This window comes from Miniopterus schreibersii (genome assembly GCF_964146895.1).
Source record: "Miniopterus schreibersii genome assembly, chromosome: 8".
Lineage (NCBI taxonomy): Eukaryota > Metazoa > Chordata > Mammalia > Chiroptera > Miniopteridae > Miniopterus > Miniopterus schreibersii.
Window position 1 is genome coordinate 54,652,767 of NC_138109.1, and position 16,712 is coordinate 54,669,478.

Genomic DNA, 16,712 nt, shown 5'->3' on the forward strand with positions numbered 1-16,712 from the left:
AGACATTGGGCGTTAATACTACGAACTTCTAGGGCCCTCAATTACTCCCCTCCAAGTAGCTGACATGCTTCTTCACTAAAACACATGCTATTGTAAATCCTATGGGAATAAATGTGCATGTTACTCAAATGAGCCGACAGTTCATTTAAGGGAACTGTGCTAGTTAAATCCTTTCCTAAGAAACAGTCTATAACTGAAAAGTCTAGCATAATCTAGACAATAGAGATGGCAGAGATGCATTATTAGATCATGTAGATATTTTTTTCCCTTTCTTTTGTCTTCTGGGCAGGGGAAAAAACACAGGATAAGTTCTTTGGTTTTTGTCTAGTTTTCAGTTTAAATTCTAGAAGGGATGGAACTCAACATTTTTCTTGGAAATGAGACTACATCATACCAGATTTCATTGTCAGGAAATTCCTCTCCACCCTGATGTTCAGATCACATGTTCATTTGTGTACTTTACCCCACTTTTCCCAGTAACAGTTCTATCCATAGTCACACTTTTGATTCACTTCATCCTATTTCTTACCTGTTTCAAGGCAAATTTCCCTTTGAGATTAAATATGAATCCCTTGAAATCCCAGTTAGTTGTCTCTCCAGTAATATTGTGAACAACATAATTCTACAGAAATTTTTTTACTGAATGAGGGAGGAGAGCCCTGAAGTTGCTTTAGGAAGTATATATATATTTCAGATTGCAAGGCCTTATTTCCCATGAACCCCATTTCTAGTATTACTTTTATACCAAGGGTCTTTGTGGCATCACTGTCTTTGGATTCTCTTCTCCAATTTCTACCCCAAGTTACATATACTTGTGTTCTACAAGTTTCTTCTGGGCTCATCTTTTTTTTTCTTTCATATTTCTAATTTTTCCAAGTCTCTTTAATTAATGCCTTTGGTTTCCTTTCGGTCTAAAACTTATTTCAATTACAAACTAAAAATGAATTTCACTAATGTCCAATTTTATCTTTGTTTTCTTAACCATTAAGTACACAGATGCAACACAGATGTAATAATCTTTTACTCTTTTATAGTCATGTTTCAATTTTATAACTATAAATTCCAACAAAAGTAGGAACATTTAATTTCAATATGTGAGATCATAATGTATACAGAGCTGCCATAAGGTATAAATTAAGCCAGGTATATCATAAATACACATATACATTCCAACAACACGAAAAAGTTCCAAGTGTTTTTCCTTTAGTTACTGGTAGATGTTTCAAAGCACAGCATAAAACTGGTCATCACAACACCCCTGTGTGGCAATGACAAGAGTGGAGTGAAAATGAGATAAAAGGTACAGAATTCAAAGTAAGACACTGTGTGAACAAGTGTGAGCACTGATGGTTCAAACAACAATGTGGAGCCACTGATTTTCTGAACTGAATGTAAGAAATAGTGTCTAAATGTATTTATTCAGCCTTTACACAGGACATCATACTGGGTGCTACCCAAGTATAAAAGACCCAGTCATTCATCTCAAGAGGGTAAGTTACATATACATTCCAAAGGCAAGAACGGGATGGCTAGCTCGTGTGTCGCAAGGCCTTTTGACAACTCTGTGGCTGACACAGGTGATCCTTGGGTTTGGTCTTGCATCGAAACAGGAAAGTTTTCAGTCTATTCAACTCAGCACACTAAAAGCCTGGGTCTAATTAAAATAAGCACTATGCCAATCAGGTGCAGAAGAAGGGTTGTTAATAGGAATAAGGGCCTTGTAAGTCAATTCAAGAGGCCAGAAAATACATCTTTAAAAAAAATTTAAATTGTTTAATCACTTTTCAGAAAAACAAAAAATTGCACCCACCCACTGACAATATCCCAGTCACCCAACAGTTAGTCCTCTGCAACCTGGGAACTTCCTTCTTCCAAAAGAGCTCAATTTTCACTGCCAATGTTCTTGGTAGATTCACTTTTCACTGAAAAAAACAAAACAAAAAACATACAGTCAAGTGTTTATACTGTTTCTGTCTAGCCTGCTGGTTTTTCCTCTTCTCTCTTCCCTTCTGATGCACACCAACCACGTCATGTCCCAGGCAGCTGGGACATACAATTCTGGCCACAGTAAATAGAGAAATGGTGTCGGAGAGTGGCAATTATATGTTGTGAGGTAACATCCTTCCTGACTGTGTGGACGACTTGGGAACGGTCACTTCACAGTGTGGTTATGATCCCACACTCACACCACTGCATAGATTGCGATTATCACATAGCCTAGCCAAGTGTGGTCGGAATACATTTTTCCTGATTTTTTTTTAAAACATAAAATTGAGGGTCAGTATATGTTGAGTGAATGTGGGCTAACAGAAGACTAGCTAATCGCCATGTCCTTCCTTTCAAGGAAAGAAGACTCAGCAGCAATGGAGTTCCTTTCAAGGAACTAGAGCAAGCAAGTCTATGATTACTCACTAAACTGAGTTCCTTGAGGTAGAGACTGCACCTTTCCTCCCTATATCTACCCCCTGGTATAGCATGTTTGCTGAATCAACATAAATGTAAGTCACTCTTTTAGGTTTTTTTTTTTGAAGACTCAGTATTTTATTTTTTATTGAACTTACTGGGGTGACACTGATTCGCAAAACCACACAGGTTTCAAGTGAGCAACTCAACAGAACAAAACATCACCTGCACACTGCATGGTGCGCCCACCGCTCCAAGCAAAGTCTCTTTCCATCCCCAATACACTCCTCTTTTGCCCACCTCAACGACCCCTCCCACCCCCCTTTCCCAGTGGCTATCACCACACTGTTGCCTGTGTCTCTGTGTCACGTATATATGTTTTTTGGTTAACCCCTTCACCTTCTTTCCATCTAGTTCCTCAGCCCCCCTCCCCTGTGACAGCTGTCAGTCTGTTCCATGTATCCACGCCTCCGTTTCTATTTTGCTTGTCAGTTTATTTTGTTCATTGGATTATATATGTAAGTGAAATTATATGGTATTTGTCTTTCTCTGACTGGCTTATTTTACTTAGCATAATAATCTTCAGGTGCATCCATGCTGTCGCAAAAGGAAAGATTTCCTTTTTTATAGGAGAGTACTATTATTCTATTGTGTAAATGTACCATAGCTTTTTTATCCACTTATCTACTGATGGGCACTTTTGCTGTTTCCAGATCTTAGTTATTGTAATTAACACTGCAATGAACATAGGGTTGCATATATTCTTTTGAATTAGTGTTTGGGGTTTCTTAGGATATATTCCCAGAAGTTGGATTGCTGGGTCAAAAGGCAGTTCCATTTTTAATTTTTTGAGAAAACTCCATACTGTTACAGTGGCTGCACCAACCTGTCTGCATTCCCACCAGCAGTGCACTAGGGTGCCCTTTTCTCCACACCCTCAACAGCACTTGTTGTTTGTTGATTTACTGATGGTAGCCATTCTGACAGGTGTGAGGTGATATCTCATTGTGGTTTTAATTTGCATCTCTCTGATGATTAGTGGTTTTTTTTAATCTGCAAAATGGGATCCAGAGTGACTGCTCTATTAATTTCATTGTACGGTGAAACTAAAAGGAAATAATGTATAAAAACACTATGACAATTAAGGTTAATATAGAGATTATTTTGCTTGAGGCTTATAGCCATTTATCTCCACTGTGTAAATAAGAAAAAGCTCAGAGAGGGAGAGTGAATTCTCAAGGGCCCAAAGCTAATAAGAGCTGGTGCTAGAATCATAAACCTGAAACTTGTCTCATATGCCAATTGCCAAGTTCCTTGGGGTTTGCTGATAGTACCTAGATTTAAGATCGTACCAACAATCAAACTGCTGTTTACTGAGTTCTTTTTATGAGTAAGGCCTTGAAATATCTTCCATCCAAGATATGTCCCCACCCCTGTGGAATTTTATATACTCTAGCAGAGTCCTTCAAGTGTCCCCATGATATTACAAGTTAGTTGTCTTCTCCTCTGGCTTTCTCCGCACTTTATGCAAACTCTATTATAGCACCTACTGCACTGTAAAGCCAACATTTGTATACCTGTGCCTGAGATCGGTGCCCATACCCCGCCCATTACCTCACACATACTCTGGAAGAGAAAGGAAGAAACGCAGGAATAAGAAGGGAGGAGGGGAGAGGAGGGAAGGAGAATGAATGAAAGGGTTCATCAGCCCAACAAGAGACTGATGGATGAGCAACTGCTATGCCAGGTATTCTCACTAATTCAAGTAATCAATTTAGGGTTGGATTCCTTCTCAAAGGCAGAGGCATTTTCTAATTTTGAGTTATCTTAGAATAACAGAGAAATGTAATCAACTGGTATTTTTAAATTAATGGGGCTTTGTGCTAGTTGGCATTGCAGTTTGCAGAAGATTTTCCCCTTTCTTTGCTTACTGAAGTGGCCCAGTTTTCTTCTTTTAATAGAGGTCCATTCTTTTTCTGTAGACCGAAATGCAGCAGGCTTTCATCAGGTCATTTGGTCTACTAGTTAATTTTGACAAACAAAGACTTGTGAAGCAAGTAGCACTATTCTGATCACTTCGCAGTGGATTGATATGAGATGGGTGGTTAGCACTCTGCATCTCCAGGCTAGTGGGCTACCTTAACTGCTTAACCTTTTACAGTCAACTTTTTTTCATTCCTTAAAAAGCAAAAAGCAAACAAACAAACAAAACGTGCCAACTGCCCATCAATATAGGCAGACTTTGAAAAAATTAAATTATGGCAATCTATAATAACAAACATTATAACAACCCTTAACTGTGAAAACTACTGAATTCCAGCCCAGAAACACATTTTCTCAAAACTAGAAGAGAGACACCTTGTGCTATGAAGTCAAGATTAAAAATCCAACTTTTTGGCTCTGGAGAGAGAGAGAATTTCAAAGCTTTCCAAAGAAAATGTCCTATTCTTATATAACCCTTCTTTTGCATTAAGGGACCACCTTGAAGAATATCAAATGGTTTGAGAAAGCACAAAAAAACAACAACAGGCACCTTGAAGGGCTTACACAAAGAATTGCATGTACAGGAAGACGTCGCATTATTTTTTAAAGTATGTGTATTTATGATGTGACAACACTGGTATGGTCCTTCAAATCCTGTCTGATAATCCTTAGTTTTTTGCTACAGCAGCTTTAAACGATCCTCTATCCTGAAAGCATGAGTCACTAGTGCTTCCTGTAGATAAGTCAAACATGATACACCTACCAAAAAGTAGCAAATGTTACTTAAGAAGGTTCCAAGTGCACTACAAAAGTAGCTTTTCTTTTGCTTCGTTACAGGAAGCCTTACTTCAATGTGCATTCCTCAACCAGGTGAAAGAGAAGCTGTGTGTGCATGTTTATTTACACAGACAGTGTTTGCCCTGGCTAGTAACCCACATTACTAAACAACTTTTCCCAAGACCAGCATTTAGAGGGAGAGCTATGTGAATTATATTAAGGAATAAGTAAGGTTTTACACAGCTTTTTAAAAAGTGAAACTGGTCATTTAAAAGTAAAACTTCTAATTTAATTTGAGAAAAATCAGATAGTATCAAACTGAAAAACAGAAAGTCAAGAATTAAGCTTAAGATTTAGAAATCCATAATTGATCATTAGAAACTTCAAGTTTGCTAATTAAAAATATAGTTTCCAATTGTGGCACTGACAAAATTTTGGCCATTTGGAAAAATTTTTTCTCCTATTAACTTTCACCCAGAATAAAAGCTATTATATACCTATAAGCTATTATATACAGAGAACACTTTACAATAAAGGTTACTGCCTGTTACAGTCTATAATACTGGTGTAACGATAAAACCCAAACTACATGTTTCAAGTAATATTATCTTAAAAAACAGTTCAATCAAAGCCAAGGATTTTATGGTTCTCTGGAGTTTGCTACAATGAAACTTGGCCTGTACCTATAATCCTTAACTGAAAGTGGTATCTAATGGTTTTGAGTTAAGGTAAGTAACTTCTCTCCCTTTTTAAAAGTAATTTCTGGATTTTATTCACCCTCTCAAATCTGTATTCAGAAACACAATTAGCTTACTTTAATCATTATTTGCAAATATGGATAAGTCATTTTATACACTGAACTTTTACATATACCACTTCCAGTTCTAATACTTCCTCCCAACTCCACTGCTCACCAAAGGTGGAAAAGATCTACCTTTAAAGGATCATAAATATAGCCAAGGAAACAAAATCAAAGAAAATAAAAACAGGGGGTTTAAAAGTAAAAGAACATAAAGGGTCAAGGCAGTGGCACTTGGCCCTTAGGGCACATTATTCTAAACGCCGCCCAAATTTGAAACTAATGTTCCTTGCAACATTTCTTTTTCTATATGGCGAGATACTAAAAATGTTTTTATATTCCTCATTTTAGGAATCTCTAAAAACAAGAGTTTTAACTAGGGAGTAAGTTTATCTGATCACAACATACTGTTACTTATAGACCATTAGCTTAAAAAAAGACAAAAACACATAGAACTCCAATAAGGCAGAGTATCCTTTTATAGCTGGACATTAAACTGGTTCATTCATTTTAAAATGATAGTATGAGCTCACATTCTCTCAAACCAGACAGAAGCAGCAGCTCATTCATTTGTTGTTTATAGTATTAACTGTAGCTATAAATTCAGTTAAGTGTGTAAATCTAGTGGGAAAACACAAATATAAAGAAATACGGATAGTCCCAATTGCTTCAGTTTCACTAGAGTTATTCTGAATATTACAGGAACAAACTTATACTGTACTTACCTTGGTGAAGAACTTTCATGTCTTTATTGGATTCCTTTAATACCACATGTAATGTTGGATACTCAATGATCACTTTGTTCCTCAAATTGTCAAGGAGACTTTTGTGAGGATCCAGTTCATAATATCTTATAAAATAAAAAGCAAAACAAGAAAATGCTCTTAATATTAAAAACTACTCATAAATAAAATATATCAGAGTTCCTTACATTAAAAATTTTTTATATGGTGATAACATTAATTCAGTAGTTATTTCCTTATACTAAGTTTAATACTTTAAAAAAAACAGATAAAAGAGCTATTATTATGGAGGTTCTAAAGCTAAATCAAAAGCATATCAAATAAACTGACATTAGGAAAGCTCTAGAATAGGTCATTCATTTTCATATCAAATAAGGAATAAAGACTAACTTTTATATAATATCTACGTTTAATGTATCATAAAATTATCTTGGGTAAAACAATGACTACCTAAAAATTCAAATTCCTCAAATATACTTAGTTTGAGCCTTAAAAGAAAAACAAACACTATCCCACAATAAATAATTTCTAGTAATGTATGTCAGTAAAATAACTGGCTACAAAAACTGTAGCCAGTAAATTGTCAGTAAAATAACTGGGCAAAAGGTTCATTCTAATTAAAGCTTCCAGAAATTTATATTGTCATCCAATTAAATATGCCTTCTTTTATTTAAAAAATTTAAAAAACCAGGTTTGGGTTTCTGAATGAGGCAAATAAACAAAATTTAAGAGATATGGAGTTTATTGGTCATGGTGTCATGCATGACATAGCTGTCAAATGTATCACAGGTAATTAGATGCTTATATTCCTTAAGATATGAAATTCTCATGTCATTACTTAAAAAAATTTGAGTTGATTCAAGATACATCCCCCTAACACTCTCCCTTGCCTGCTTTCTGGAATAGAAGAGAAAGGGGTGGAATTTCAGCTAGCTTACTGGGAGTTACATATGGGAATGTGCTGCCATGTGAATACAGTGTCATATCAAAGAGGAAACAGTAGAGAACATGTCCACCAATGCAGTACAGAAGTTCTCTAACTTTTCTTCCCTATATCCAGCAATGATAGACGATATTCACATGCACAACACCATCCCAAGGGATACCCAGCCCGACAGCTGTAACTCCATCCTTTTACCTCCCACTCAAAAAAGCACACCAGAATAAGTGCGAGGTTATCATTGAGATACACCTGAATCTGCTGTAATTTTGTTTTAAGAGCAAATCCTTCACAAACTTTGGTATTTCTTAATTAGTAACAAATTACTTACTCCATAACCTGCAGCTGACTGAGACATGTAGCTGACTTACTAAGAACTCCTGGTGCAGTGATTTCTTTGTATTCTAAGTTCGTTCCATGTCACAGTTGTCAAATAGGGGAAAGCAGAAGTACTTAACAAAATGCAAAAGCAAGCCCACTGTGAAAACTGGATTTCTTTTCAAGAAGTAGGTGGCAAGTGAGAGAACAAATGTAAGACCAAAACTTTACTTATGTTTGCCTGACCACACACCTCATCCCTGGAATTAAATTCTTTTAGAATCACAGAATATGTTTTATGTTGAAAAGAAACTTGAAATGCAAAATACTCAGTTTTCCTAAACCAGCCACCCTAGTGCCCATAGGCCACAGAACGCATACATTCTTTTCCCTGTGTAACACAATACAGATGTGCTTACGATATGTTAAAAGTGGTTCCAGCACTCAAGGATTAAATGTTTCACATCTTTTAAACATTACTTCCCTTTGAAATAAGCAGCATTTAAAAAAAGTTAGCAGTAATTATACAAAAGAAAAGAAAATGAGATTGAATTAGACATCAAAGTATAACATGAACTTATAAAATAAAATATAAAATACATATAACTAAATTTTTCTTAGGAGAAACCAAGACTTGAATTCTCAAGTAGAAACTTTTCAAGCAGTATCCTATGAACACTTGCAGTAACTTATCTTCTGTGCATTTTAACTGAATCATCAGGCTTCTATTAAGAGACATTTCTCAAATAAGGGAATGTTTTCTACTTATTTCAATTTTTGGTAAATAATGTTCAGTGTATACTTAATGTTTTAGGTATTTTATTTCTTTTACAATATTAAATATTCATTAGGGTTCTGTAGATTTCCAAAGATGGAGCAATTAAAAAAAAAAAAAAAATTTTCAAAAGCCACATGGTACCCAGAGCCTAATATTATTGCTGATACAACATAAAATATGGTCCCAGCACAGACAGGAACATTTAGAGATACTTAAAATTATCATGTAATAAGTTATATGTTATTTCAATCTTAACACTATAATGATAACACTTGCTAAATTTTTTAAAAAATTTGGTCCCTATTTTATGTGCTAACCAAAGCACTGAACAAAGCATTTAGGATATAATTAGGATGCAAATATTTATAAGAATTTATAATGAATTATTTTTTAAATATTTTATTCAAATGCAATGGAAATCTGATATGTTGTGTGGTTTTGATTAGAACCAATGAATTTTATTTACTGTTTAGTCTAAAATGTTGCAAACTTCTAATGAAGGCAGTATTGCTATTGAGTGTGTCAGTAAGTTTCTAGGACTCAGCTTTTGGGTCTGCTAATTAAAGAGGTCAGACTTCACTAGATAACCTTTTAGCTGAAATTCTGAGTTTCTTTGAATTTTCTACCAGTAGTAGTTATTCTTAGTCTACTATAGCGATTTTCAACTACTGTGATTATCAGAGGGAAAAGGGGGTGGGGGAGGTAGGAGAAGGTAAATGGTGATGGAAGTAAACTTGACTTGGGTTGGTGAACACACAATACAATATACAGTCATGTTTTATAGAACTGTACCCTTGAAACCGATATAATTTTATTAATGAATGCCATATCAATAAGTTCAATAAAAAAATGACAACAGCCAACACAACAATAGCAGTCCAGTGTGAATGAATCAAAATTACACCTATTTTTTTTTTTTTTGGTCAGATTGGCAAAAAATAATGTATTTTTTGGTGTGCCATGAGATGAAAGAGGTCGAAAATCTCTGACTTAAGCCATGAATGCTGTTTCACATTTGTACTTACTTAAAGTTACAAGACAGTCTTACAGAAATTTTAGCTTAGGACAAAGTCACTGAACTTCTTTAGCAATGAAGATATTATATAAGCACTGAAATACATATTTGCCATTTTATGTTTTTAATGTAGCCTTGCAACTTTCAGTACAACCTTTAAACCATTATTTTATATCATGTTTACTTCCAAGAGGCTAAAAGCACTTTGAATGTTTGTTTCTATTATCTTGAGGCAAATTGTACAGTCTAGCTTGGCACTGCCTAAAACATTTAGGCCTTAGCTTCTTTGCAAGTCATTGAACCCTAGGAGACAGCTATATCTTTCGGAACTTTTCAAAAACTCTGGTGTTCCCATTAGGAGAATGGCTCTGCTACCATAAGACAAACACTTAGGTTTAGAAGAATTAAGATACCAACATTTGTCTTTTCTTTTACCCTCAGGAAACCTCTCAGACATTTCCTCTTGTTATTTCACTTGCTTTCCCTCACAGGTCTGCTAGCTGACCCTGCTCCAGGCAGCTTCACAGGGGCATTAGAAGGGCAGCGTGGCGCAGCAGGCTAAACAGGTGTTACAGCGATTGACATATAAATAAAAGTCTCGATATTTAAGGGTATGCTTTTAATCTTGGCTCTGTTACTAACTTTCAAAGAAACTAGCCACGTTCCTGAAGTTCTTTCTCTGCACTTTATTAGCAACTTAGTATTTTCTAAAAAAAACTTCTCATAACTCAAAAGGAAACAGAATTAAAAGGAAAAAAAAACGAGTCGCAAGCCACTTCATTTTCCATCTGATTACTGACAACCCTTAGAGATAATTTCCCCTTCAATTCCCTAAAAAAATACTGAAACTAAATCTGAATATTCTCCAACTTTAACATTATACTTAGCAGTACCTAGGTTATAGCATTTTTCCACCATAAAATAAGGTCACTGGATGATGTGAACACCGAGGTCCCTCCAGCTCTAAAATTCTACAAGTTTTGATATATATCTGCCAAAGGTAGCACTTAACCTATATTCTAAATAGTCATATTTATTTCTCAATCTAGGTTTCACTAGAGGGGAGAAGATGAAGGCCTTCTAGGAAGCAAATATATACAAGGTGGGGCAAAAGTAGGTTTACAGTTGTGAGTACATGAGTTTATTCTTGTATTATTTATTAATTAGTGTATTATTTTCCATACGAACAACTGTAAACCTACTTTTGCCCTCGCCCCCATACACAAGGTAGAGTCAGGAATAAGCTAGGTGTCATTAAGACTGAGTACAGAGTGGATATAGGAATACACATAGAATTCATACAGTTTTGGTATTTATAAAAACTGCAGTAAGAGGTCTGGTTGAAGAGGAGGTTGATGTTCTTTGGATAAAATGAAATATCTGAATCACCTAGAAATTTCAAGTAATCATGTCATTATTCCATCTGACGAGTATATATAGTTGGTTACAAATTATTATGCAACATAAGTAGAGTGGATACATTTACTGAAGAACAGATCCAAAGGGATGAGATGGTCAAATTCTTAGCAGATTATAAGTCTATAATTTGCTTAGTGATACTCTCATTTCAAATATATATTTTGATTACTGGTTAAGGGAATTATGTGAAATATAAAATGAGAGTTTTCTCTAAAAATTTGGGAATATATTTTAACTCTCAACTTGATGTTAAATTCTCAGGTTCACAGCCACTGAAACTTCAATTAAGTTGTGCTTGCATCTGTTCTGCAACTTCAGTTTCCCTAGAACTAAGTTTGCAATTCTTACTATAAAACCTATTCAAGCAGAATGCCACACAGGAAACCCGTTCCATCACTGGACCTGTCATCTCTGAGTTGATACAAATATTTAGTACCCCTCTTTACATAATTTCCTTCATGTGTGTGGACATGCTTCAGGTCGATTCTAATGTTTCCTAGTCACCAAAAATGATCCCTTGCTTCCTTTGTTTTAGACCTAGGGTCTAGATTCCAAATGTGAGCAAAGTTTAATACCATTTTGAGCATGTACTCATCCTGATCATGACTCTCACACTGAAAAATAATCAACAATTTCAAAAAGGCATCACAAAGAAGTGGAGTTGGGTTTCACATAATCTAAGAACATGCATTATGGCCATTTATGGCCCTGAGCTTTGCAGGCAGCAGGCCTGACTTTGGATCTAGTTTCCACCATTTAGTGGTTACAAAGCTGCAGGTAGGGCTCTTTGTGCAATTATAACATATTTATAATATATAATGTAACATAATTATAATGTATACAAAATGCTTAACAGAGAACCTAAAAAACAGTAGAAGGCACTCAATAAAAGAACTTGTCATTAATACTTATTATATTCTTTTAAAGACACTCATTAGCCTATAGATTTTAACTCACCCTTGCAGCAAACATTTTTTGTGTGTGTGTATGGGAAAAACTTACTCAGGGCTTTACATTTTTTTGGCTTATATATAACCTAAAATAATTTGAAAAACAATGATACTTTTGTACATTTTCAAATAGACATCAAAATTTCATTTAAAATATTTACTCACAAGTTTAAATAGGTGTAAATAATTTATGGTGTACCATAAATACTGATGATTTAAAATGAAAGGGATTCAACGAATATTAACTTACTAAATAAAAAATATAGACTTGATTAATCTTAACCTACTGATACTTTAGGTCAAGTTCATATATCAAAAAGCCTGTCCTCTGAGCAGGTGCTACTTTTTCTGAAGGAACTTTAAAGTATATTGGACAGTTATTATAGTATCTCTCAATCTCTATCTCTTTTTTCATATTGAGAATTGAAACCCCCAACTGGTTAGATAACAAAGTCATAAATGATCAATAAAAAAATAATTTTTGAGGGCTCAAAAAACTTTTAGAGCAGGAACTGGCAAATTACGGTCAGTAGGCCAAATCTAGTCCACTGTCTGTTTTCGTAAATAAAGTCTTACTGGAATACAGTCATAACCATTCATTTATGCACTGTGTATAGCTGCTTATGCACTACAATGGCAGAGAGGACAATTGCGACCACATGACCCATAAAGGCAAAAATAATTACACTCTGGCCATTTACAGAAAAAGTTGTCTAAGTCGTGCTTTAGACTATTAAAAGTGGTATCAACACTTAGGATATGGCAGGCACCCTTTATTGAAGTGAATCAGGACATTCCTTATTAAAAGATTAAACCTGCATTCCTACTATGGGAGAGCTGCTAACACAGCACTGCAGGAAACACAAAGATGAATATGCCTGAGGCAGTCAGACATTAAAAAGGAGTTCATCATCATATGGAATAGGTTTTATTGGGATAAAATATAAGATTGCAGTATAAAACATTTTTTGAGGCTCAAAGGATAAAACAATCACATCCAGTTGGGGATAGAGGACAGACTCCACTACAGACACAGATAAACAGCATCTACACAGAAGGATGGAGAGAACACACAGGAGACTCATCGTGGAGGGAACCCTGTAAGGCAAGGTGGTAAGTGCAAAGTGAAGGGCGGCTCTAAGGCCCTACGCCTCACTCGCTACAAGAACGACAGTGCCTACAGCAAGGAATGAGAATCAACATTTGCTGACTATTTACTAGATGCCGGGAACACAATCAGCCCATTGAATCCTCATTTAAAACAAAACAAAACAAACATACACGCACAGAGAAATGGATGTGGTGTGAGGAGATCTCGACATGTTGAGCTTAAGATTTAATGAGATGTGTAAGCGAAGACAGCTGCACACCAGGATCTGGAGCTTGAGAGAAGGGTTGGAAATATATCTAGATTTAGGAGTCATTTGTACAGAAACAGGAGTTGTCAATATCTTAAATAAACAAGCTCCTGGTACTTCATATTCTCCCAGTATTCCATTTATGTCAAAAGAAATGTAAAACTAGCATGATTGGGTACCAGCCCCCTTGTGGTTAGTGGTGAGTGGCCTGTTTAAATACAGTTAATATTCAACTTAAGAATACATCCAGAAGTGTAAGGAATTATTTGGCTGAAAGAAGTTACTTAAAAAAAAACTAATACATAATATTGTCAACTGCCAGCCATATACAACTTTTTGTTTTAAACATATTTCCTCCTTTTACCAAGGAAGTAATCTGTAAGATTAAAACAACAACAAAAACTCTTATATTCAGAATCAGTTCAGCAAGATGTTGACCTGAATGCTGCACATCATAATATTTACCGAGAGTGGTCTGCTATGTGCCAAGCACTGTGCTCAGTAGCTGATAAGTATTATCTCAGAGTAATCTTCACAAGAATGCGATGTCATTTCTGTCCTGATCCCCACACTTTCAGATACGAAAACAGAGGCTTAGTAACTTTCAAAGGTGTGTATCAAATTTATAACATTATTTTGACTTTATAGAGAATCTTCTTTGGTGTAGGTTTTTGAATAAAGGCAAAATGGTTATTTCGAACATCGCATAATTTGGGTTAGGTCTGAGAGGCAGTGATCTAATAAATCTAGTATTTGTAATGGTGAGACACTTGGTCTACCAAGTCTAGTACTGAACTTTTTAAAATAAGGTCTACTTTTCCATAGATTATATATTCTGAAAAAGTAATATTACTATTTCTTAATGGAATGATATAATTTCACTCTAAAGGAATCCTAATAATAATAAAGTATTAGTGTGGAAAGGCCATTCTTTTTGAAAATAATGTTTACAAAAGTGATGCCACTTCTACTTGAAACTCAACATGCCCTAAACCTGCTGAGAAAACAGGTCCACCTCTCAGATAACAGGTCCAGGGCAGAATCCTCAGTCACCCTGGCTTCATGTCTGTTTTCCCTATAACAGAACTGTAGCCTATTCATTCTTGTGTAAACTCCAATTTTTATTTACATGCATGGAAAATTACATATGCTTAATTAATGATTTCTGAGTAAATTTGGGAGGGAAAAAATCATCCCACAAAAGCTTAAATCACATCGTTATCAAAAACAGGATTTTACATAAATATCAAAGCAGCAAAGTAAACATAAAGAATAGAAAATGCAGCTAAAATTCTTTATGAAAACAGATGATTCCATTAATAAGTAAAAGCATAATAGAGACCTAAAATGTAGTAGCTTTGGAAAGTTACAATTGCATGGACAGCAGCAAAGCTGGGAGTGTTCTGAACGCATCAGTCAAAAACGTCAGTAAGCAGCAGTACAATGGCTGCCTCTGGGAGCGCCTCGCATTACTGGGGTAGGCTTTTCTGCTTCAAACCATTCATTTACATTCTGAGAATAGAAAGCCGGTAAGAAATGATGTGGCAAGAAGGCACATGTGGCCTTGCTAACACAAGCACCTTATGTGAATTTTCCTCCACTGGGAATGTAAGCTTCACAGAGGCAGGGATGATTTTCCCTTCTTAAATCACCCTAATGACTAGAACAGTACCTGCACCATAGTGGATACTCACTAAGTGTTTGCAGAATGAATAAAATATTGTACTTAAGAAGCCATATTAGCTTTTATAAGAAGACAAAAATTCAAACCCTGTGTATTCTGGAAAAGAAAACTCACAAATAGATCAACAGCAAATTTCTTAGGGTTAGACATGTGTACACGATCACCTAAATTTAAAAATGTAAGTTCTGTATGACAAAACTAAATCCTGGGAAACATATAACACTGCTCTAACTGATCAGGTAGTATCATGAGACAATTGTTATAAACTCTCAAAAAGCAGAAAACACAACCATTGGAAACTGACAACATCAAGTACTTGGTAAAAAGGCTTCACTCTGAAGTTAATGTAATGCTAAAAGATACATTTAACAGTCACAAGGAAACTACTTCTTTTTGCCTTCTAAGCACTTTTCAAAAAATAGTAAATCTTCCTATTTAGCATGCTTATTTTAAATTATAAACCTAACATTTTATAACCTATAATAATCTTACATAGATGTTCTCTGGATGTATACTTTCCTTTAACGGTATAACTGTAATTAAATATACAATCAAATGTAAATGCTCATCCCAGCCTACGAATGTATTATCTGGAGAAAACTATGGTTTTAAAAATAGTTACTTAAAACATAAAATAAAATATTTCTAAATGTATCCCCATAAAATCTAATTTCGTTATCAAGATTAGGAAATACTTATAATACTGGGAAGTTTTATAGAAATTAGTATAACTATATTATGAGGCCGACTTAATCGGAAATGTAAGGGTGTACCTTACCCCAACTTAGGCCCACCTTAGGATAAAAGGTATTTCTGACATTATTATTGCCTTAAAGTAATGCCATCACTACTCAAAGTTAAATAAGGTGGCAATTTTTAAATCCAAAATTCCTGGACCTAGGACATAACCATCTGCTTCCTCTTCTTTGGTGGTATTTTTGTATGTCACATTGAGTTCAAGTAAGCAACTCAAATGGAGAAATCTGAAGCACAGTTTCCTACATAGATAAGGTAAAGTCAAATATTTCTCATGTTTCTCAGCCTGGCTCAGGTTTAGTATCAAAACAGCCTACTCTAGGTATTCCTTAAAGTTAACACTACTCACCTTTTACTTTATTAATCTATGATTTCCTCCCATTTGGGGATAAAGATTAACCCAATACCCAGCTTTGGTCCTCCCTGGGATCCTAAAGAAGGAAGGTTATAAAATAAAAGAAAGTAAAGGACCTAAGGAAAATGAAGCACAGAGAAGTTGAGTGCCTAGAATTAGGTCATCTGACCTTCATTTCAGTGCATTTCTTTGACCTTTTTTTTTTTTTGGTTCAGGTTTACCCTCTTTGACTCTGTTAAAATAAACCTCACCAATCTACAGGCATCCTCCCGTGTTCTGATCTCTATGTATCCTGACTTCTTTCTATGCAACTGCATGAAATGGGTTTCCCAACCACCCTCCCCTGGATCATGTCGTGCCTTCTGCCACGCTCCTAGAAAACGCTGGTCTGCTAGGACAAGTGGGGATCTCCATTCCCTGTGCCTCTTCGTGAA

The 16,712-nt window shown here is 35.4% G+C and overlaps 1 protein-coding gene across 1 annotated transcript in view; it reads right to left on the reverse strand.

The window, feature by feature from the left end:
* Positions 1–1,013: 1,013 nt before the first annotated feature.
* The window catches only part of ZNHIT6 (zinc finger HIT-type containing 6), a 46,764-nt gene continuing 31,065 nt past the window's right edge, over positions 1,014–16,712 (reverse strand). Inside the window, exons 9-10 of the mRNA XM_081143704.1 lie at positions 6,688–6,812; positions 1,014–1,922 (exon numbers count right to left, since the gene is read on the reverse strand). Coding sequence (XP_080999830.1) covers positions 1,882–1,922; positions 6,688–6,812 — 166 coding nt within the window. The 3' untranslated portion in view covers positions 1,014–1,881. The remainder of the gene's footprint in view (positions 1,923–6,687; positions 6,813–16,712) is intronic.